Source organism: Magnolia sinica, chromosome 9 (assembly GCF_029962835.1).
Source record: "Magnolia sinica isolate HGM2019 chromosome 9, MsV1, whole genome shotgun sequence".
Lineage (NCBI taxonomy): Eukaryota > Viridiplantae > Streptophyta > Magnoliopsida > Magnoliales > Magnoliaceae > Magnolia > Magnolia sinica.
In genome coordinates, this window is record NC_080581.1 from 4,648,461 (window position 1) to 4,672,427 (window position 23,967).

General features: G+C 40.5%; 3 protein-coding genes across 4 annotated transcripts; 1 reads left to right on the top strand and 2 right to left on the bottom strand.

The window, feature by feature from the left end:
• Positions 1-6,020: 6,020 nt before the first annotated feature.
• Positions 6,021-10,710, top strand: LOC131256714 (nifU-like protein 3, chloroplastic). Of its 2 annotated transcripts, none has more exons than XM_058257723.1 (4): positions 6,021-6,253; positions 6,498-6,618; positions 7,654-7,943; positions 10,383-10,710. In XM_058257723.1, exons 1-4 carry the CDS (start codon positions 6,140-6,142, stop codon positions 10,572-10,574), a joined length of 717 nt encoding a protein of 238 aa, XP_058113706.1. In that variant the 5' UTR covers positions 6,021-6,139; the 3' UTR covers positions 10,575-10,710. The 2 variants fall into 2 exon arrangements, with proteins under 2 accessions (XP_058113706.1, XP_058113705.1); XM_058257722.1 differs by having other exon boundaries at positions 6,026-6,253; positions 7,645-7,943.
• A 556-nt stretch (positions 10,711-11,266) lies between these two features.
• On the bottom strand, positions 11,267-13,159 carry LOC131256713 (pentatricopeptide repeat-containing protein At3g61360). The gene has a single exon (XM_058257721.1). It carries the CDS (start codon positions 13,000-13,002, stop codon positions 11,440-11,442), a length of 1,563 nt encoding a protein of 520 aa, XP_058113704.1. The 5' UTR covers positions 13,003-13,159; the 3' UTR covers positions 11,267-11,439.
• Positions 13,160-14,545: 1,386 nt separating this feature from the next.
• LOC131256715 (uncharacterized) lies at positions 14,546-19,020 on the bottom strand. Its single transcript, XM_058257724.1, has 3 exons — positions 18,808-19,020; positions 18,539-18,709; positions 14,546-14,898 (listed from the first exon to the last, which is right to left on the bottom strand). Exons 1-3 carry the CDS (start codon positions 18,939-18,941, stop codon positions 14,652-14,654), a joined length of 552 nt encoding a protein of 183 aa, XP_058113707.1. The 5' UTR covers positions 18,942-19,020; the 3' UTR covers positions 14,546-14,651.
• Positions 19,021-23,967: the final 4,947 nt, after the last annotated feature.

Consider the following 23,967-nt stretch of genomic DNA (forward strand, 5'->3'; position numbering starts at 1 on the left):
TGTACTCGACAAACGGACGGCTCAAATGACATTTTCTAGCCGTCCATTTGTTTTGTGGACCGTGTTCAATCTCAGTAGTGAAATCCGCCTGATTTTTGGGTAAGATGATCTTTAAGTGCGGCTGCATTATCGAATGGTCATATCTCACACGCATGAACCATTTACTTAGATGTCCGGCGCTAGGCTATACGTGTGCACCACTCCCAAGGAAGAGGAGAAAACTTGGATACTCTAGCCCATCGAGCCATTGTCACGTAATGTATTTATTCTATTCTCCACTAAAAAAAAGAAAAAAATGTAGTGGGAATCAAATTACATGTTGAGTCAGTCATTATGCTATATAAAATCATTGGCCCACCGTAGATGTTTATTACTTGGTACGCCCCTCAGGATCATTAGACCCACTGTTGAAACCCTCTAAACGCCCATGATGCTTGTTTGGCATCCAACCTGTTCATAAGATGCCACCCACGTACCTACATGAAATGAGAAAACTGATATTAGGTTAAGTCAAAATTTCCATGGCTGTTGAGAAGTTTTAATGGTAGTAGTTCCATCATGCTGTTTCCTATGACTAGTCCAGTGAGTTTTGGATCTATTTTAATTTTTAAGTCATCCTTTTAAATGAGTTGACCATCGGTTTACAGGCCTTGGGCAACATCCTGCTCTAGGGATATTCTCAGTGACAGTTGGGGCGATTTGGAGTCGTTTGGAAATTATACACATGACACAAGTCTAACTACCCTTGGGAGCTGGTAAAGGGTGTTTGGCGTATGGAATTAGATGATATTAAGTGAGATGGAACTTTAAATTCCTTGGTTTGAAAAATCATCATTTTTTTATTCATAGTAGATTTCTAACATTAGATCTTGTGCATGGAGTAGGGAGGGTTAGGCCGGGCTTTCTGCAATTCAACAATGATTTGTGAAATCCACGAGATTTTCTCCTAAAATCATAAGCTAGGAAGTTCTTATACTAGAAAGGGAGGTGGGGGCCCACCTTGATACTTGTGAGGAATCCACCACATCCATCTTTTTTACAAGATTATTTTAGGGTAAGCGACCAAAAATGACACAGATTTAAAACTCAAGTGGGTAAAGTTTTCTATGTTGTCAGTTCATCCCAGCAGGAATGAACTTATAAACGGTTGGGATGACAAGTTTCAACGGTAGGAAAATCTTTCCCTACTCTTTCCTCTAGTATGGCCCACTTGAGTTTTGGATCTGCTTGACTTTTGGTTGCATGTCCTAAAATGATCTCACAAAATAGATGGACGGGGTGGATTACTTACAAACATCAAGGTGGGCCCTACCTTACTTTTCATTTTAATTTTCAAACACGATTTTCGAGATTGATAGTTGTTTTCCATGTACAACCAAACACTACATGAATCAAAACATATATTTAAGTCCTACATCCTACATGATCTAAACACCAAAGTGAATAACTCACCCCCTAAGCATTAAGAGACAATCTACTGACAAGTGAGTTTATTGCAAAAAAGCAATTCCATCTCACTTAATATCATCTTATTTCATGTGCCAAACACCCCTAAAGTAGACCAGAACAACTGTGATATGGAAAATCTGCCTACCCACGGGCCACATGGGAGGGTAACCTGGAAGCCATGTATACCAACATGTAGTTCCCTCGTGCCCTGCCATGGATGGTTTGTCTCAAAATTTTCCAATGTTAGCCATCCAATCCATCTGATCTTGTGCCCACTAATATAGAAGGTGGAAAACAAAAACAGTTAACAGTAATAAGTAGCGTGATAATTGGAAAAAAAAAAACGATTTGTTCCCTACTAGCACTTGCCTTTTATGCTTTAGACCGAAAACCTCGCTTTATAAATTTTTTTCTAGACTTGACCATAATTGTCACCCTTAGTTACTAAATCTCTCAATGTCAGATATTTATTCTTGAAATTTATCAGACTGCTTTACCGTGAACTTGGCAATCTCCTTGGTTACGATTGGATTCATGGCATGTCATCCTTACCACCAATCTCCTTGGTTACAATTGGATTCATGGCATGTCATCCTTACCACCAATTTACATAGGGCCCACCTTCATGTTTGTGAGCAATCCACTCTATCCATGTGTTTTGCCATCTCATTTTACGGTGCCTGTCCCAAAATGAGGTAGATCCAAAGCTCAAGGTAGGCCCATGGCCCCAAGATGTTTCAGCGGTGGGGGTTCAATCTCCATTTTTTCTAGACGTTTGGCTCAATGGAGCATGGTATTGGCCTCATTATTTGGCCGATGCTGGTCCAACAAATGTTTCAATGGCAGGCACTTAATCCCCACTGTTTTCATGTTCGTTTGGTTTACTTAGCTTTAGATTGGCTTCATATTTGGTCCCATACCTTAAGATAGGGTGCAAAAATAGATCTGCAGAGTGGATTTGTCACAAACATCATGGTAAGCCTCACCTACGGTCAAGCAACCCTTGCCCACTAGGCTCACATGTCCATCAGGCCTTTTACTTGCACATTGATTGTTGTGCCTTGATCATATGTGGGGCCACTTTAATGTTTTTAAAAAATCCATCATGTCCATCTATTTTTCCAGCTCATTTTAGGGCATAAGCTTAAAAATGAGGCAGATGCACAACTCAAAGTGGCCCCCAAATGGCCTGAGGATGTTTCAATGGTGGATGTTTCATCCCACTCTTTCCCATTGTCTAGCCCATTAAAGCTTGTATCAATCTCATTTTTAGGCCCATGCCATAAAATGATATGAACAAATAGATGGATAGGGTGAATTTGTCAATTTTGGCCCCATGCCTTAAAATTATATAATGCAGGTACACGGACCAAGTTAGCTTGGTCAGCTCGCTTGACTCGACTCGAAAATGCTCGATTCGAATCAGTTTGAAGTTGAGTTCGAGCTGATTCAAGCTGATTTTTTTAGCTTGAAAAAATTTCAAACCGAGTTCGAGCTTGCCCGAGCTTGACTCGACTCGTATCGAACCCTAACTCGAATCAAACTCCGATCAAACTAGTTCAGTGACTCGGTTACTTTGATATTGATGTTGCTCACCAAGTGTTTGATGAAATGACTCAACGAAGTGTTGGGTAGTGGCAAAGAAGGAATGTAAACGAAACAAATACCATTTTTCCTTGATTCTGATGTTGCCAATAAGGTGTTTGATGAAATACTTATAAACGGCTGCTGCTATTTTACATATAGTGAGAAATTGAAAGTCAATTGCATGTGTTTGTGAAAATGCCACATAGGCTCAATTTTGGCTTGAACTAGCCCGAGTTGCTGACCGAACCGAGTCGAGCTGGCCAGTCTGGCTCCAGGACCGAGCCGAGCCAAGTTCGAGCTAGGGTTAGCTAGTAGCCGAGCCGAGTCGAGCTGAGGCCAGCTCAACTTGGTTCGACTCGGTGTACACCCTTACCGGTGAGACTTGCATTCCCATGCAACCTATTGTCCAGTGACAAAGTAAATGGTAGGTGGAGATGGTGTAGTCCCGACCATGAGGCTCACCTTGATTTATTTATTGTATATCCACACTGCCCATCTGTTTTACCAGCTCATTTTAGTGAACAAATCCAAAAATGAAGCCAATCAACCACACCACAAGAGAATAATGGTGATTGACCATTAAAAATTTCTTGTGGGTCATGGTAGTTTTAGATCAAGCTATTATTTATTTCTTCCCCTTCATCCAAGTCTTCGTTACCTTATCAATAGGTTGGATGACAAATAAACATTAGGAGTGGGGATTATTGTAACGCCCCGACTTTTCAAGATCCGAGTACACGACCTGTTTCCAAAAATCCGAGTGTTAACCTTAAAGGATGGTCAAAATTGAGTATATATTTTTCTTTTATCTTTCATCAGAGTAAGCAGATGAGCGTAGAATGGACAAGTAAGTATAAATGAAAATTTCAAATTTCATTTAGAATACACAAGTGGTTGCCTATAATGACTTATACAAACTAATGTCTTCATTCTTACAATTATAAAATGAAATAATATTACATGTGAAATAAAGTAAATTACAGCAAATTTAAGATATGAAATTCTATAGCAACCCTTAGCAATCACAGTCATGCATCCCTGTCAAATGTAGCTTGCTCCTCGTTAATATAAATATGAATTTCACTTGGGCTACCTGTGCTACCTGTACAGTTATATATTTGATGGATGAGTGGCCAACTCAGTATGAACTCCCCTCAAGATTACAATTCCATTTTATGAGTTTGGATCCCAGTCCTACAAATCATCTCAACCATAGATTGCTAATGCAAACCCAATCCACACCATTTCCTTGCAAGATTATCCTAAATCTGCCACCATTAGTGTTCCACAATGTATAAAGGGAATCAATGGTTAAATTTTTTATAGCCATTCATTTGTTTTGATATGGTTTGGCCCACCTGAAGTGTTAATTGGACATGTTTTTTTTTTTTTTTTGGTATACAGTGTAGCCCACCTAATGAAAAGCTCAGATCTCACACATGTCGCAACATGTCACATGCGTATTTGTTAGATTTGTACGGCTCCCTCGCGCGAGTAGCACTGTTGTGGATCAGGTGTTACCCGAGTAGCACTGAAGTGGGTGTTTCCCTGAACGTGGGGTCCACATTGATCTATATGTTCTACATCCACGCCGTCCATCAGTCTTCCCAGCTCATTTAAGGGAATGATTCCAAAAATTAAGAAGAGTCAATTCCCAAGTAGAACACACCACAGGAAACATTGTTCAATGGCCATTCAATACTTCTCGTGTGCCAAGGAAGTTTTGGATAAAGCTGATATTTATGTTTTTCCTTCATCCAGGTCTGTGTGACATTATCAACAGGTTGGATGGAAAATAACAATTATGTTGGGCCCTAGGAAGTTTTTAATGGTATTCCTTCAATGGCCACTTTTCCTTATGGTATGGTCTACTTGAGATATCGATCTCATTCATTTTTTGTACCATGATCTAAAATGAGCTTGAAAAACTGATGGACGGTGTGGATATACAACACATGTATCCAAGGTGGGAAACACCCACTACAGTGTTACCCGGGTAACACCTAATCCACTCCCGCTTCTGACGCGCGCACACCCACCTAAGAAGGGCAGTTTTATTTATTTATTTTTTATTTTTATATACTCTTGCTGCGTATGACGCTTGATACGCAGGCACATGGAGACGGTACACATTTTTTTTTTTTTTTTTTAAATAATTTATTTTACGGTTTAATTTGAATTAGTTGAATGCCACATGGAATTACCAGTTAAAGTGCCTGCGTGTCATCATTATAGTCTGCTAGAGTATCAAAGATTTCCCTAAAAAAGCAGTGTTCGTAATTGCCCCCTCTCTGTTTATTGCTGACGTGGGATCCCCTCTATCTCAATTTAAGAGGTTGGATTCTATCCACAGAGAATCTCAACTCCTGTCAAAGACGGTTTCTTAGCGGCCAATCAAAACCCCTCTCATCATCCATCCCAACGGGAACGGATTGGCTACTCGCCCTGCCACCAGCCATTGGCTGGTGGTCGGTGCTCTGTGGGCCCTACCATGATGTATGTGTTTCATCCATGCCGTCCATCTATTTTTTCAGATCATGTTATGGCATGGGAAAAAAAATAAGAATATCAAAATATCAAGTGGACCACATTACAGGAAACAGTGTTGAATGAGCGTCGACCATTAAAAACCTTTTGGGGGCCATAAAGGTTTTGGATCAAGCTGATCTTTGTTTTTTCCCCTCATCTGGGCCCGTATGACCTAATAAAAAGATTGGATGTAAAATAAACAGTACAGTGGGCCTTAGGAGGATTTTAATGGTCAATATCCAATTTTTGTTTTTCCTATGGTGCGGTCCACCTGATATTTATATACCTCTAATTTTTGGCATGAAGCACTAAAATGATCTGTAAAAATGGATGAACGGAATGGATGAAAAGCATACATCATGGAGGGGCCCACAGAGCACCGACCACAGCCACGGGGCTGGTGGCAGGGGGAGTAGCCAATCCGTTTCCCATCCCAACTCCAATCTATTTCAGATTAATAATTAAAAAAATAATAATAATAATAAAAAATCAAAGAACCCATTTCGCAAACCTCTTCTACTGTCATCCTACCACTTTCTGCAATGAATTTTCTTCATTGACACAAAAACACAAGATGGAAGTGTTTTCAACCCAATTCCAATGCCTAAAACCAGCAGCAGCTTCAAGAAAAACCCAATTCTCACATTCATTTGAATCAATCTCACTTACCCATTTGCCCTTCTTCAAGGTACTTTCACTTCCCACCTTTTCACCCAAAAGAAGAAGAAAAAAAAGGAGGGGTTGCGTTTGGTTTCACCAAATATCATGAAATTTCATGATTATTGTGAAATTTCGTGATATTTGGCGCAACCAAACGTACCCAAAAAAAAAGAAAAGAAAAAAAGAAAGAGAATTTCTACCTAATGCTTGCTCTTAGTATCTTTGTAAGGACTGAGTAATCTCATAAACCCACTATTTATCTTCTTGCCCAGAGTTCTGTTTTGGAATGTGGTCTTATTTCGTCGAAACAGAACACGTTTTGCAGAGGTCAGTTTAGCATCCGACACTTCTTCAGCATTGGATTCAGTCATCGCGGGAGAAGAATTCGAGCAGGTAATTGAATTGGAATTCCCTTTCCCTGTCATGGTAGAATTAGTGTCATGTTTGGACGCACTATTGACTTCAGTTGCGATTATTAGCTAAATAGTAGCTAAATAGAGTGGACATAACCAAATTGTAGTTTAACATTTCGTTGTGAGGAAGGCGCACCCGAATTGCAGTTTCATTCCTTTCATGCCAACTTGAAAGTTGCATAATTGCAATTGGGAGCCTAGTTCCTCAATATGAATACTAAGGAAAGTAATTGCAATTTGGTCAGATCCTATATCATCCCAATTCAAGGGTGGATTCAAACACAACTTCTGGAGATGTTACAAAAGCAACCATCTTCCATTGTTCAATATGGAGATTGTATTGTTGACCATGAATTACCGACTTGTCTGAGTCGACCCCAATTCTGTTGAATCCAATCCAGTTTGGCGCCACAAGTAATCAATGATAATATGCTTGACTTGGTTCGACTCAGATGAGTTCCCAAGACTCGGCTGACTCCCTACTCCACTCAGGACCAGATGAGTCGTTCTGAGTCTCTGAGTCTTCAATCCATGTTGTTGACAACGATTCGTTCTGAGTGGCTGACTCTTCAATCCATGTTGACAAAATCTACTCAGAACCAGCTCTACTCAGGATTGGACTGATCTGGAACATTGGTCTGATGGGTCCTACTTTCAACGGACCGTGCCCCAAATATCTCCCAGGTTGGAAGATCCTGCTCACCAATCTTGGCCGGCTTTCGGTTGAACGTGGACTGTTTGTTGTATATATTTTACTAACCATCTATTTTAAGGCCAATTGTCCTATCGAGTAGAGTTTTGGGCATGATTCGTGCATGGTGGGACCAAACAGGCCATGATCTGGACCACTAAATTGTGGATCTGCTTTGCACAAATGAGAGCTCATGTTTGCTTTGTGCATTCAGATTTGAGAATCATATAATTCAAGAATTGGCTCTCTCTCTCTCTCTCTCTCTCTCTCTCTCATTTGCGTCATGGTTATATGTTTTGGTTTCTGATGTTGAAGGCAGTGCAGCCCCTCCCAGTTGTGTTCTGCCATTAACCGAAGAGAATGTTGAAATGGTCTTGGAGGAAGTGCGGCCAGGCCTTATGGTAGATGGAGGAAATGTGGTTCTGCATGAAATCGATGGCCTTGTTGTGGTCTTGAAGCTACAAGGGGCATGTGGGTCATGTCCAAGCTCAACAATGACGTTGAAGATGGGGATAGAAACTCGGCTGATGGACAAGATCCCAGAAATCCAGGCAGTTGAGCAGATCCTGGACACCGAGACCGGTCTCGAGCTCAATGAGGAGAACGTCGAAAGTGTAAGAACAAGACCCTTTTGATTGGCTATTTGATAGGGCTCTTACATCTACCATTTTCCATTCTCTTCTAGATCAGTTGATATAGAAGGTCATGACATGCAGTCTTCCATTTTTCCATAAATGCTAACTACCCAATACCAATCTTATAGTTCTAACTAGTTTATAAACGAGACGAACAGATTTCAGTTGTGTTTGGATGCTCAATTGAGTTGGATCAGCAAATGATTAATTTCAAATAAAATGGAAATGATCAAAGTGAGGCTGGCACTCCATCTTTTATAGCGAAGGAATATCCCCAAATCGAGATTACACCCGTTCGAGGTCCAACTTGCAACATGGGGCTAGGTTGTTGTTGTATAGCAGAATGGTGTTAATATCTTGCATATTGAATTGGATTATTGCGGTATAGTGCAATTGAGCATCCAAACACTATACAATGCTTTGTACTTTCTTGGAGAAGCTAGTGACCAGACTTGTTGTGTTGCTGAATCATAGCCATGGGTACAAAACTTCTTGCAACTAGTGGCATCTGTTCTATTATGCCCAGCAAGGTTATACCTGAAAAAGAAAGAGAACTGGGCACACTCAAGATAAAACAATCATCAGTCCTGATTTCCGTTTGTTTTCCGCCTCCTCCTCCTTCTTCTTCTTTTTTTTTTTTGTTCAGAAGGCCAAAACAGTCTAAAGAGATACTGAATAAAATAAAGATCCCAATCATCTCAAACATTTGAGATCGAAGCCCATTCCATTACATCCAGCTCAGCCCTTCTAAAGACCTCCGATGCTTCCCTACATAGATTGTGAAAGCATCAATTGTTCTGATCCCCCATAAGTCCCAAATGTCAACCAAAAGGGCCAGCTTCGAAGACCTCCCACCTTGCGTTTAGTTTCCGACCATCAAAGAGGAGGTTTGAAAAGGCTACAGGCATGTTGGTGTAGCCCAAACAGGTTGTAAAACAAATGGACAGCTAAAAAATAATAATCTTAAAGCCATCCATTTTGTTTGATAAGCCTTTGCCTACTTGATGATATTTGTTCCTGATTTTAGGCCAGAAGATCTCAAGTGTGGCCCACCTGATGCAATGCTCAGTTCTAGCACGTGTGTGATACTGGCATGTGTGTCATAGGGCTGTCAATGGGTCGGGTTCGGGTCAGGTCCTATAGACTATAGTACTCATACTGGGCTAACCGGGTTCAAGTCAGGTCCTATAGTCACCATTAAAACTAACTGGATCCTGGCCCATCCCAATTTTAACTGGGTCTTAGTCGATGGACCCGGCCAGAAGCCAATGGGACCCAAATTTAACCAGGTCCAAAGAGTTAAGATCTGAACACAACCTATTACCTGACGGAGCAAATTAGACCTGGACCCGTTAAAATCGGATCAGATCATCAGGTGCCCGCAGCAGGTCCTGGTGCATTGACAGCCCTAGTGTTCCAGTGTAGATGGGCAAAGCTATACATGCATGTGGGCTTGGCATCTTCAACCAAATCACAACCACATGTATAGATAATCACCCCTGGTTGATGATGACATGCCCAAATCGCACCCACATGTTTGATTAAGAGTATTCATGTGATGGTGTTATTCCTTGTTGGAGAGTAATTATTTCCCAACATGTGTAAATTTGGTTTTCGTTGTCCTTGTTGGTGGGTTCTGTTTTATAATCTCAGTTGTCTTCTTTAAGCCAACAAAGTGGGCCACCCGGCATCTTCATGCCCCAGCCGAACCTTGGGAACATTGAGATTTTTTTATTTTTAGTTTTTTTGAAGACACGGGGTGTCCCCACCTGTTTTTTGAAGTGAGACTAATCCCTATGGATACACGCAATAAATAATTTTTTGAAATAGTGATGTCAGAGAATTCAGTTCTAGTAGGCATTGTATGATCATTGACCTGGCATCCTCAGTTTGTACAATTGGTTCTATGGTTAAGTGATATGGACCATTGATCTCATGGGTCCACAGTGGATGATGGATCACACCCAAAAATCTCCCAGGTTGGAAGATCCAAGCCATCCAATTTTGGGCTCTTTTTTTTTTTTTTTTTTACAGGTGAATGTTTCTGTATTTCTTTTACTGTCTGTCAAATTTCATGATGAAAATCGAAGGGTTAGGATTCTACCATTGGAATGATTTTTGAGGAATGGTCATCCGATCCCAGAACCATGTGCCCCACTTGTACAAACTGAGGACCTGAGAATGCTATGATCCTTCGTCCTGGAAGCAAATAACAGTCTGGCATGCAGCTTCTTTGGTCATGAATACAATCTTCCTATGTCTGAATCAAATTCCTTTTGAGTTAGTTCTGCGAATGGTCCATTTTCTGGCAATCATGCAGTGATATCATATTACTTACATTAGAATTCTTGCCCTTACAATGAATGGAGTCTGCTTCTGCCACAGCTAAATGGGTTGAAATCTGATTTCATCTTTCAGGTTCTTGCTGAGATAAGACCATATCTTGCGGGCACGGGAGGTGGGGTACTTGAGCTTGTTCAGATCGATGGATATGTTGTGAAAGTCCGACTGAGTGGGCCTGCAGCAGGGGTAATGACAGTCCGTGTAGCTCTTACACAGAAACTGAGAGATAAAATACCTGCAATTGCTGCTGTCCAGCTGATAGATTAGTGAAATGAAAGTGAAATTATTTATTGTAAAATGGGGAAAAGATGTTTCAAAGTTATTTTTTCAGAGCCTACTAATATTGTAATTTTGTAGAGAAACAGTTGTCCTTAAATCATCATTTCTGGATCCTACTCTTTAACTGGGTGTTTGAAGGTTCCTCTGGTTTCATACTCCCACCAATGAGGAAATGCAATGACTTCTTGCCAGACCTGGTTGCCAAGATCAGGACCTTTCATCAGGCTGGTGTGAGCCATGCATGTATGTTGGGTATGATCATTACTCGATTTCCTTTTAAGTGTGCATTTCCTTTTACTTGTGTCTCATGCATCTAAAGCCGGACTGTCAAGCCAGGGAAATGGATACTAGCATGGCTTGCCTGATGAACAGCCCAGATCTCACACAGGAGGTCATGTTGGCATGTGTGGAACAAGTAGGTTCAGCTGTAGAGGTATGCAGAAGTAGCCTTTAATAGAGACGGGAATGATTGCATTTGAAATACGTTTGAGCTGTGTGGGGCCCACCTATGATGTGTAGAGATGGGAATGATTGCATTTGAAATACATTTGAGCAGTGTGGGGCCCACCTATGATGTGTTTGTAGAATCCAAACCGTGCATCTGGCATGTTTGGATGACTGACAGGTTGGGTGGCACACACAAATCATGGCGGGCCCCACACTGCTCGAACACCTGATCATTTCCCTATTAGAGAATTCCACATTTATTCATCTCAAGATGTGCATTAGCATGTCCATGTATCCAAAACATTCGAAAAATATCATGTAATACATGTATAACAAAATGTACAAAGAACATTTTGCAAGATCCGATCTGCTGAAGTACCTTGCTTTAAAGTCATTGATTTTCTTCTCAAATCATACTAATGGCCACAGAAAGGCTGACGGCATGCCCCCTCGACGGGGGCAAAACAGCTTGTAATCTCTTCATCATCTGATCAAGCTCCTCCAACTTCTCCCTCTCCCCGGATCGCACTAAAAACCCTTCCAACACACGAAAACCTTCTTCACTTGGATGCCTCCCTCTAGCCACCACCTGTTTCATACACCGATATGCCTCCTCCACCTTTCCTCTACAGCACAATGCCGTTACCAACAGATCCAGCGCATGCCCATGTGGGCAACATCCCTTCCCTACCATGTAGTCCCATAGATCCAAACCCAAATCCAGCAATTGGTTCTCACAGAAAAATTTCATCAACATCACAACCGTCCGCATCTTTGGCACGAAATCCTTCTTGACCATCCTTCTATAAAGCTCACAAACATCCCCAACTCCATCCGAATTCTTCAATCCCAAAAACATTGTATGGTACGTCACGTTGTCATGCCCAATACCCTTCTCTTCCATCTCATCCATCAAATCCAATCCCCCCTTCAAATCTCTTGCTCTAAAGAGTGAACCCATCAAAGCATTATAAGCCCCGACATCAGCCCGCAAGTTCCTCATTGGAATTTCATCGAACAATCGGCGGGCGCGAATTGGGTTACGGGCAATACCTGCACCATGGATCAAAGTAGTGATTGTTTCTAACGTCGGAGAGAAACTCGCACCTTCCATCTCTTCCATAATTCTTAAAGCATCAGACAAGCAACCCTTCTTGCAATATGCATCGATTCTTATATTATAAGTAATTACATTCGGCTTAAATCCTCTTCTCATCATTTCATGATAAAACAACTCTACTGATGTAATATCTCCTGATTCTTTAAAACCCAATAACAATATATTCAAAGTCTGTGTGTTTGGACTGAATCGGGAATGCAATTTGCGGAAAACTGCTCGGGCCTCCTTCATCTGCCTCTGGGTGCAGAATGCTCGAAGCAAGATATTAAATTCGTCAACCCCAAATCGTCTCCCAACAAGTAGCTTCTCCATTTCATCGAACACTTCAAGGGTGTCCTCAAATGATTGGAATTTCGCATATTTCGATAGAACAATGCTGAGAGCTTTGTTGGTTATCAACCACGGGTGTTTGAGGTGGATTTCTCGCATCAGTTCCCAAGCTTTGTCAAATTCATGCATGCGGGTGATGATGTGAAGGGTCTTCTCAAAGGAGTCGGGGGATGGAGAAAGGTGGGTCGGGTATTGGAGGGAGAATTTGAAGAGTTCTAAAGCCTTGAGGCCATTGGCGTGTCCGGAGAAGAGGCGGCCCAGGACGGATTCGACGAGAGGGGTGGAGAGAAGATTGAGGTGGATAAGATGATGGTGGAGCAATGGGTGGAGAGGGGAGGCCGGGAATGGATGGTCGTTGATGAGTTTGGCGATCCGGTCGATTTCAGAGGATGGGGGAAGGAGGGCAGATGGAGGGATGGATGATGATGATGATGATGATGATGATGGAGGGATGATGAGATGGTTTGATAGTTCTGGGAGTTGGGTGATATGTGTTTTCAGTCTCCTTGTAAAGATCATCTTCTTGCGTTTTTTGAATTCGGAGGGAGGAGGTCCAGTTGTGTTTTTGAAATTAACGGATATATATACGAGGGGAGGTTATTTGATACTCTGGCAGATTACGACGCTTGATACTCGAGCACTCAGAAATTGTGCACGTGGCATGCATTAATCCAAAGTAAACCGACTAAACTCCAGGATCCAATGTCCATATGTGACATTCCAAAATCAAGTTATTTGAATAATCCTAACGGTTGATTCTTGGCCACTAGTTTTAACTGTCCAATAAAAATCCACCAACCAAACAGTCAGATAATGACCGTAATTTTTGGTTCGTGATTTTAATTTAAATTACTTGGATGCCACGTATGCAATTTATAAGTAATCTATAAGTGTCTGCGTATCATCTATCACACTCCGACCGAGTACTAAATTCTTTCTCATATCCGATTAGGATGGGACAGTGGGCCGGATGGCCTGGGCTGGGCCCATGTAGTGGTCACTTTGGGTTGGACATGGGCTGACTGTAAAGGCCATGTCATGGGTCTGAGTACATGAATATTCAGGCCGAGTAACCAAATGGACTTGATGTGACAGACACCAGTCCAACTTATTTACCACCAGTGATTTAATATCCAGACCAGATCGGAGGGTCAGAATGATTCGGCCCAAAATGGTCCACTAAAAAACCAATCAGGTAACTGGAAACTGCTTTATGAAAGATTGCATGTTAATCACTCCTACATTCTATGTGATCTTACATCAATCAGATTTTGAGTATGGCTGTCAATGGGCCGGGCTGGCCCGCTTTACTCGTAGGGCTTGGATCGAATATTAGCCCTGTGAGTATGATTGTAAATGGGCCAGGCTGGCCTCTCAGGCTTTCTCACCTATCCTGCTGCGCGTAGGGCTTGGATCGAACATTAGCCTTGTGGGCCACCAAAAGGTTAAGTCCGTTTCTCAGTTGGGCTGGGTTTAAGAGCCCATTAGCCGGGACCTTTTAGGGTTTAAGTACATTTTTGTTATATATCATGCATGGTAGGGAACCCTTAATGAGCAGCCCAGATCTTGCACAGAAGTGGGTGTCTGGGCTTAGGATTGACTTGGGCTCGCATAGTGATTATGGTCCAGACTCGGGAACATTTGTTTTGGCCCATCACCGGCCCAGGTAGGGCAAAGGCCTAGGTTTTAGTTTGTTGGCTGATCTCAGCCCGGTGCGAGCTTTGACGATGGCATGGGTTGAAGTGGGTCAGATCAGTTGGATGAGCAGCTGGACCGAACGGGTCCACAAAACAAAGATGGATGTCCCGTCCGGTCTCGAAACATAGTTTAACGCCGCACGCCTAGATTCGGGTCGATGGCATTTTAATCATCAGGGTGGGGATGAGAGTGATGGGATGTTAAGCTTTATCAACTGGGCCACTGGTCACATAGGACTTTTAATGGGCTGGGATGATCAGATATCTTTGGGCCTCGGCCCATATTAAAATTTTAAGCCCATTTAATAGCCTGTCGAAGCACCCTTCTTTGGGATAACTTCATTTTACTTATGCTTATAAAATCATATAAAATTTCATAACTGCAGTATCATCTATACATTGAAATTACAAATACAAGTGGCTAATGCAAGTTTACATAGTATCAAAAACCTGTTGATTAACAGTCATTGATTAGAAGTTGTCCTCATCGTCATCTCTTGGGCCCCTAATTCTTCTAATTATGGATGTGACCACACCAAACACAATAAGTAGCACAAAAATGTCGAATCCTCCTCCGATGCCTACGGCCACACTGGGTCCCGGCGCAAAGAATGAGAAAGGCGACCAACCCCATCCGCCGTAGAATGGCACCCCGAATCCATATCCGTACCCACCGACAAGAGGTGGGGCCACCGGTGGATTGATGTAAACATTCGTCCTGCACATTTTAACATTTGTTGATTCAAAATAGCTTAGTATAATTTGGAATTAAGAACTATATTTAGTAGTAACATTTGAACATGCATTGGAATTTTTAGGTATTAGTGTCCTTTTGTTTGGCCCAGCATACCTAAGATGGTACAGCTTGTGGTCCACCAAGGCTGGTGGGGCCATCACTCTTAACATGCATTTATCAATTTTGCACGGACAAATGATGAATGGTCCATTCTAGAGGAGGCAATGGGCTGAGCCCAGCATGGGTCTGAAGCCTGAAATATGGATAAAATCCATATTTCCCACTTAAATTTTTTTTTTATATATCTATTTATATCTATTTATCAAATGGGCCACACATGAAAAAAGAAATAAGACATTTTAGAGGAATGAAAGAGCTGTTTGCCAGAACTCGAGGAGGTATTTGAAATTGAATGTTTGTCATTGATCAAATGGTTGCTACTTGTCAGATTAATGAGATCTTTGGATCATAGTTCAAAATTTTGAGTTGTATTTAATGAACGGTTCGGATCACTTTATAGGACTGTATAAGTGTCCCAATGCAACTAGGAGCATTCCTTATCCTGTACTTGGGATCTTGATATCTAATACATAATTATTGATAACAAGAGCTGATAATGTATTAGAGATCAAGATATCTAATACATAATAACTGGTAAATAAAGTATCTGCTTGTTTGAAGTTGTTCATCATTTTGTAACCTCATGCTTGCTTCATCGTTGATCATTTGGTCGGCTCATATTCATTGTACCTTTCAAACTCAAGTTCCTCCTTCCAGAGCACCTTGAGTTTGAGGAGTGTTAGAGGATATCAGATAAATTAAGATACTGCCTCTTTTATTAATACTACGTATCTATTAGGACTTTCCTAAATCTCCCTTCTATATATTTTCCTGATTGTTAATGAAATCAACACGGTTACAGCTTTCCACAATATAACATTTCTGCGTTTAACAGAGATGAACTTGTTTTTTAGCAGAAAAATTTCTAGTTATGTTTGGTTAAAAGGATTTTTACCAAAAAATTCCTCAAGAACTCTGATTTTACCAGCCTGTCTTGACTTATACCAAAATGTGCTTTTTGGTGAGTGAAATGACTAAGATTCCCTTTGTTTGTTGTTGTTGTTGTTTTTTTTTTTTTTTTTAAAAATAAAATTCTAAAAGGAGTGGTAGAGTTGAGCATTGCAGGGTTCAAGTGGTGTGTTTATGACATCCAACCCGTCCAATAGGAGCATTCTGCCATCATGATCATATGAACTAAATGTGAGTCTCCGATCCAATCATTAGGTTGGCTACACATGATTTTAGAGGTTTTTTCTGTGGTGTAGCCCAACTAATGATTAGATCAGCCTGCTTTTTTATTTGTATAATCATCATGGTGGGATAGCATCATGTGGGCTGCAGAATGCTCAAACCCATTCACTCACCAAAGAGCGCGTTTTGGTACTTTAAATAAGGCAAGGCATTATTTGATAATAACAGAGTTCTTGAGAATTATGTGGTGAAAATACCCTAGTTTTAGAAAAAAGCATAAACTAACAAATCCACACCAATTCTGCATTGGTTAAAGGCTTTTGCTTCCTTAATGAAGGTTGTGAGTTTGAAATTCTTTGGCTTTCTTAACTTTAATTAGAAAAGAAACAGACCAGTGACTCAGTTTTCATGTGAATTTGGTACTGAGTCACAATCATAAGCTGAGCTTTTTAGCGGGGTTTTCACATCTACTTTTTTCAGCTCCAATTTTACCTAGTGGGAATGAGATGGAGTTTCTGAAAGTGCATCCAAACGCATAAAACGAACTAGGTTTGGCTCAAAATGCTATTTAGATGTCGAAAGGCCCTTTTGAGGGTGCATCCAAACAACCCCAAGCATGTTTTGAGTTAAGTCATTGAGTTTTAAAACTATAATATTAATAAGCATAGATTCATATACAATCATAGTTTGATTAGGATGTATGCAATTTAGAAATGATTGAGAAATGCTCTATTGCTCTCATACCCCTATAAGTTATAGTGTTCCAAGTTGCATTGAGAGACAGTCCAACCCATTATCTAGACTGTTCATTAGATTCAACATTCAACGCTCATGCTACAACGAAAAAATCACATTGACTTAACAATCTTAACCATCTGATTGGTAGCATTTAATATCGACTGATAAGATTGTTTACACAAAAAAGGTCAAATCAACAATTTCATCCATGTGTATGTTAGGGCCCATCATGGGTTGCATATCAATGTAAAGGATCACAATCTCGACGGTAACATCCATGGCTTCGAAAAAAGATAGCTACAAAAAATAAGGCCAAATCAAGGAGGGAGAGGAGATTCTGGTTTGCAAAATGCATCCAAATGCACAACAACTGCTATTTGGAAAATGGTGTTTTGGCCCCAAAAAACCCTTTCGAGGGTGTGTCCAAACAGGCCCTTAATTAATGGGCAATTTAGATCCATTGCTTACTGTCCAAATGACCCATTGCAACTATAAGCACTATAGCTTATAGTGGAATCCCCACCATTGGAAGAGAGATCTTGTGATGGATGGCACATGGACCAAAAATCTCCACCATTGAAAGAGGGATCTTGTGATGATGGATGGCACATGGACCAAAAATCCCAACATTGAAAGCCCTCACAGTGGAACATTTGGCCTTCTCCTGGTTGAATGTTAACAGTCACAGTGCCTTTCTTCTTAATTGTCTATTTGTTGGGCCACCTATTAAGGAGTTGGGATTTCAAAAAGGAGTTTTATTTATTTAGTGGCATGGACCATTCACAATAAATCCAGTAATCTTAATGGTTTGGATCAATGGTTCATGGCTTCCACTTTCTAGACTCTTATATTGGTTTTGCACCATTTAAAAAATGGTGGACACTCATCCTCCTCACATGTGGAGCTAATGCATAGACCATCCAAATTGTGGGTCCCATTGTGGATGGAGCATATTTAAAAATTTGCACTGATCAAGCAATCTGAACCATCAATTAATTACTATCACAAGATTGGAAGTGATAGTTACTAACTTTTAGGGTTTCATAGACTTCCATTTTCCAAGCAATATATGCAATGGCTAGGATCAATGGATCAGTGATTCTCTGTAGCCATAGAAATCCACAAGAGGCCCACCTAATGAATGGTTCAAAACTTTCCTAAACAATTCAACAAATGGCATTTTTCATCCATAGTCTTAGATTAAACATACTAAAACTTATTAACTATCAATTCCAATCTTGTAACATACATTATATAAATATCTAAGTGCGCGTTTTGATGTTCAATTGAATTCAATTCCAATAACCAAAATAGAAATTGGTCTATTTTAATTCATAATGATACGGACGGTCCATAATTCAAATTCAATGCATTTCAAGTAGGACTAGAAACTAGAGGAATTTTCACATATTATTTCAATCCAATTCAATTAAGCATCCAAAAGAAAATTTAACCTTACCTCGAATTGTTGGATCGTTACTCTTGCTCGGGGGTAGACTCTTAGGAGTTTCAACACCCAGTCAAGGGTTCGAGTATCCATAAGTGGTGAAATTCCACTAGCGTGAGTGTGTGGGGGTGTGTGTATAATAATAATAAAAAAAATAAAAAAAAACAAAAAAACAAAAAACCTTACCTCGAATTGTTGATCCTAGGGGGTGATGCTTTAGGGGCTGCCGATCGGAACGCCTGACCGCCGACTCTACCACCCGTCTTCGCCGCCGATGCTTCATGCACCGAACCCAACGTCAGCACACCGGCCGCGAGTGTAACGATGGCCAATTTCGCCAATTGCATCTCTTTTGCACTATACATCCAAACACATACAAGTTTAAAATTACATATCATGACTAATAATAGTATTTTTACCAAGAAATTGCACGTAGGGGCAATTTGGGAAATTACCCAGATGGGCCATCATCTTTCTCTTTGGTGGGCCCACATAAGACTACCAATGAGGTGAGGGGCTTCTTCTTGTGTCTGTAGATGGGAGAGAGAGTGTTGGTGAGGAAGGTTTGTTGAGAAGAGGCCATGGCCATGGTCTGGTTAATGGGCTTGTGTTGGTGAATGGATGCGGTCGTGGAGGGGTATATTGGGCAGATTTTGCATATATGTCTCTGGGTTGGGCCTTATCCTTTTTATGATTGAGAATTTGCCACGTGGCAGAAGGATACTGGTTTGGTGGAATTTTCAAGAAGCCAAGATCTTTCTGCCCTTCCTTGGCTTTGTCGGGCACATGAAATGCTTAGGCCTATGGAATCTATGTGGGAGTGAATTTCTTGACATTATAAATTATAAATTATAAATTTTGAAGGGATTTTTTAGAGTGCGTTTGGTCGCACCATATATCATGAAATTTTGTGATATTTCAGGAATAGTCAGCTCTAATTTGTGGTAGAATTTTATTATATTTTATAAAAATTTATGCAACCAAACACACCTGAAGACCCTTTTTGTTTTTCAGTTCACATAGTAAAACTCATTGTAATTAAAAATTATCACTTACACTTATGATTTATAAAGGGTTTGTACCATAAAATGAGCTGAGCTGGCATAATGGATGAATGGCATAGATATGGCATATACATCGTGGTGGGCATTATAACTTTTATTAGGAGCGTTAAAATGTGAAATTTACTGGGGAAAGAGAGGAAAGAAACAGCTTCAGAGGCAATATTTCCTCTCTCAAGTTTATGTTGACAATAAATAATTATTACTCATGGACAAGTACTTATATGACATACACTTGAGCTGGTAAGAAGTAATTATTATTCATTTACAAGTGTGTGTGTGTATATAATTTCTTGACATTATAAATTATAAATTATAAATTTTGAAGGGATTTTTTAGAGTGCGTTTGGTCGCACCAAATATTATGAAATTTTGTGATATTTCAGGAATAGTCAGCTCTAATTTGTGGTAGAATTTTATTATATTTTATAAAAATTTATGTAACCAAATACACCTTAAGACCCTTTTTGTTTTTCAGTTTACATAGTAAACTCATTGTAATTAAAAATTATCACTTACACTTATGATTTATAAAGGGCTTGTACTATAAAATGAGCTGAGCTGGCATAATGGATGAATGGCATAGATATGGCATATACATCATGGTGGGCATTATAACTTTATTAGCAGCGTAAAATGTGAAATTTATTAGGGAAAGAGAGAGGAAAGAAACAGCTTCGGAGGCAATATTTCCTCTCTCAAGTATGCGTTGACAATAAATAATTATTACTCATAGAGAAGTACTTATACGACATACACTTGAGCGGGTAAGAAGTAATTATTATTCATTTACAAGTGTGTGTGTGTGTGTGTAAACCAAATATGCTGTAAAGAGCTTTGTGAAGCTTACTGCTTGAAGTTGTAAGAAGTAATTATTACTCAATTATAAGTAAGAAGTTTTTTATTTTTTCTTAAAAGAAAGCCAAACACACCTTAAAGGAACTTTGTGAAGCCCGCACGCTTCAGATGATAAGAAATAATTATTACTCATTTGCAAGTAATTATAGCTTCAAATAAATAAATAAATAAAAATAAAAAAACCAAACATGCCCTAAAAGGTGATTTGTGAAGCCCACGTGACTTGAGCTGATAAGAAATAATTATTACTCATTTACAAGTAATCGTAGGATTTTTTTTTTTTTTTTATAGTAAAAACCAAACACGCCCGGAAAGAGCAATATTCACATTGAAATTTCATACATGCAACGCTTTCTTTCCTCCCCACTTGTGTAGAACATTGGAGCCGTGCAAAAAGGTGCACTGCATAATCAGAACCACTAGTTATTCATCAGTCAGGCTACACCAGCAAGATCAGTGTGCAATCTATGGTTTGACTCAGTATACGGGTGTGGCCCACTTAACGAGTAGATAGGTCCTATTTTCTATCCTGGTGCTGTTTATAGTGTGGTCAACGTTTCGAATGGCTCAGATCTTCTACAATAGTGGCACAATGGCCAAGAATAAAGTGTCCTATATGAAAGTAGGGGTGGCAGTGGGCCGGGCTACCGGGTCCACCTGGAAGCGGATTGGCTGTGTACCTTACATCAGCTATATAACAGCTGTATTAACGTCTGTAAGTTCTGTGGGCACGATCAAGTGGTATGTGTTATATCTAAACTGTTCATCCATTTGACGAGCTCATCTTATTGCTTCAGACTAAAAATAAGACAGATCTAACTATCAAGTGGACCACACTACAAAAAGAAGTGGGAGATTGAACATCTACCATTGAAATCCTTTTTGCGGTCGTAGAAGCTTTGGATCAATATGAAATTTGTTTTTCCTCTTCATCCAGTACTTTGTGGCCTTATGAACAGATTAGATGGAAAATAAACGCTATTATGAACCCTACGAATTTTTTAACGGTGAAAATTATTATCTCCACTGCTATTTGTGGTGTGGTTCATCTGATCTTTGGATATGATTCATTTTTGCTCTAAAATGATCTCTAAAAATAGATGAACGGTGTAGATATAATAAATACATAACTGTGAAGCCCATGTATTTTGATCTCCTTTGAACCGTCCGTACAACTCGGAGCTTGAGGAGCGTCAGTGCTCGTCTTCGCACGACACGTACCTACAGCAACTGTTCAGCTGATGTGTGGTACACCAGCCAATCCGCTTCCGAGCTTAGGCTCCTGAACTTGAGAGCGGATTGCATGTGCTCCCAGGCACAGAGATATACCTGTGCCGGGGCTGTGTGGAGTCCACAGAGATGTCCGTTATAAATCCACTCCGTCCATATGTTTTCAAATACCAAAACAGTTTAGGATTATAAAAATCAGGAAGACCCAAAACTCAGGTGCGCTATACAAATGAGACAATGGGAACGAAAACATCCACCGTTGAAAACTTCTAGAGCTTTCCATGATGTTTATATGCCATCCAAACCATTCATATGGTTATTACCACTCAGATAAACTGTAGGAACAAATATCTTCCTGATACAAAACTTCTGTCACCTTCAGGCGTTCAATCCCCTCTATTTCATATGACATGACCCACATGAGTTTTGGATATGCCTGATTTTTTTGTTCCTATCCTATTGTGGTCTTTAAAAACAGATGGACGGAGTGGATTTCTCACGGAAATATCTGTGGGCTCCACACAGCCCCGGGCACAGGTATATCTCTCCACCCGGGGCACATGCAATCCACTCTCCTGGAACTTGGCCCGAGGCCCTGAAATGTAGGCCTGATGCCACGGCCGAGCTGTGCCAGGGGTAATGATGAATGGCCAGGACCAGCCCAATAGCCCAATCCAGTAATTAGGTGGACCACCATTATAATGGTTTAAAGAGGCATGTTACTGGTTTGCAGGTCATGTTTCAAAGATCCAAACCGTTCATCCGTAGGATTTTTGATGAATGGAGGATAACTCATAACTCCAAAATAAAAATAAAAATATGAAATTGGGCTAATGTAAAAAAAAAAAAAAAAAAGCCCTTTTATAACTTAACTTTTTCTTTTTTATTAAGGGCCAACCCTAGGAATTTTCAGCCCATTAGGGGTGAGCGAGGTCTTGGGCTTAGGGGATTAGGGTTAGCCCAGGGCTAGAACCTGGCCCACTCCATTGCCAGCCCTACCTGAAAGCAGGATGATCAGAAAGGAGAAATGATCAATGGTTTAAAATGCAAAAGGTCCATTTTGAAAATGGTGTAGATGGACCACCTAGTGGGAAATTGGCCCATGGCCCACACATGATGAGTGGTCAACTATCGATGAGGTCGATGGGGGGCCGCCAAGATCTTAGACATATGGGCCGGATTTGGGCTGTATATTAATAGTGGCCCAGGAAAGGGCCCAGTTTCAGTTTATTTGGACGGTTTGGATTGAAGACATTCTTGCCAAATGCACACCGTCTGTGCATGTGGTTCATTTGTACTCATCAGCATATCAAAGAGAGGAATTGTAGCACCTTCTCTCCTCGAAGAGGATCCTGATCTTTCGTTTCGATGCCTGCAAAACAGACGGTTATGAAGAGAAGTACAACGACGGTCTACATTCGACAAAAGAAAGTATCCGGATTAATGGCCAGGATCTTCCAATCTGTTTTCGGCACATGGCCCATCCACGAGCAAGGCAACAACTGAACGGTATGATTACCGAACCGTAGGCCCCATATCTTGTAACAAAAAACTCAAGTATACCGAAGATGGAACTTCCGCTACTAAGTAACTTCTCTCGCTGCCTTTTTTCAGGCACGTGTATGGTGGAGCCCACCGTGATGTTTGTGAAATATCCACCAAGTTCATCCGTTTTCCAGATCATGTTAGGACATGGCTCAAAAATGAGACAGATCCAAAACTCAAGTGGACCGCACATGAGAAAACAGTGGGGATCTATTGAAGCATTTGCGGGCCACAGAAGTTTTGTGTCAGTGAACGGCGTAGATGGCATATAAACATCACAATGAACCCAGGAAGGTTTCCACTATAGTATGTCCCTACCCACTTTTTCATATGGTGTGGCCCACTTAAGTTTTGGATCTGACTCATTTTTAAGCCCTGACCTAACATGATTCGAAAACACGGATGGACGGCTGGATATCTCACAAACATATGGTGGCCCGTTTATAGGCTAATTAGTTGTTACCCTTATTGTGAAGGGCCCACCTTCATGATTTTTTTGTAAATCCACACCGTCCAACCGATTTTTCAGCTCATTTGAAGACGTCATTCAAAAATTTAAGTATATGCAAATCTCCAGTGGACTACACCATTGGAAAAATTGGTGAATAATCATTAGAAACTTTTTCTAAGCCATAAAAGTTTTGGATCAAGCCCATCTTTGTATTTTCACTTCATCCAAGTCTGGTCAACCTGATCAATGGGTTGGATGGTAAATAAATATTATGAATCTACTTACAGTGGGCCTTGAGAAGTTTTAGAGCGTTCAATAACCACGAGATTTGGATCTGCTTAATTTTTTGAACCACGTACTGAAATGGACTACAAATTTTAAAAATGAGTGGAAAGCATTAATATACAACACATCATCAAAGTGGGCCCTACTGTAAGGGTAAACCCCCCTAGTAACACATAAGTTACTCC

Excerpts from the sequence above, each read along its gene's own strand:
- LOC131256713 (XM_058257721.1), bottom strand. The coding sequence starts at position 13,002 with ATGATCTTTACAAGGAGACTGAAAACACATATCACCCAACTCCCAGAA.
- LOC131256714 (XM_058257722.1), top strand. The coding sequence starts at position 6,140 with ATGGAAGTGTTTTCAACCCAATTCCAATGCCTAAAACCAGCAGCAGCT. Across the intron at positions 6,254-6,497 it reads CCCATTTGCCCTTCTTCAAG|AGTTCTGTTTTGGAATGTGG; the intron begins GTACTTTCACTT and ends CTTCTTGCCCAG. Across the intron at positions 7,944-10,382 it reads ATGAGGAGAACGTCGAAAGT|GTTCTTGCTGAGATAAGACC; the intron begins GTAAGAACAAGA and ends TTCATCTTTCAG.
- LOC131256715 (XM_058257724.1), bottom strand. The coding sequence starts at position 18,941 with ATGGCCATGGCCTCTTCTCAACAAACCTTCCTCACCAACACTCTCTCT. Across the intron at positions 18,710-18,807 it reads AAAGATGATGGCCCATCTGG|TGCAAAAGAGATGCAATTGG; the intron begins GTAATTTCCCAA and ends TTGGATGTATAG. Across the intron at positions 14,899-18,538 it reads CCTAGGATCAACAATTCGAG|GACGAATGTTTACATCAATC; the intron begins GTAAGGTTTTTT and ends TAAAATGTGCAG.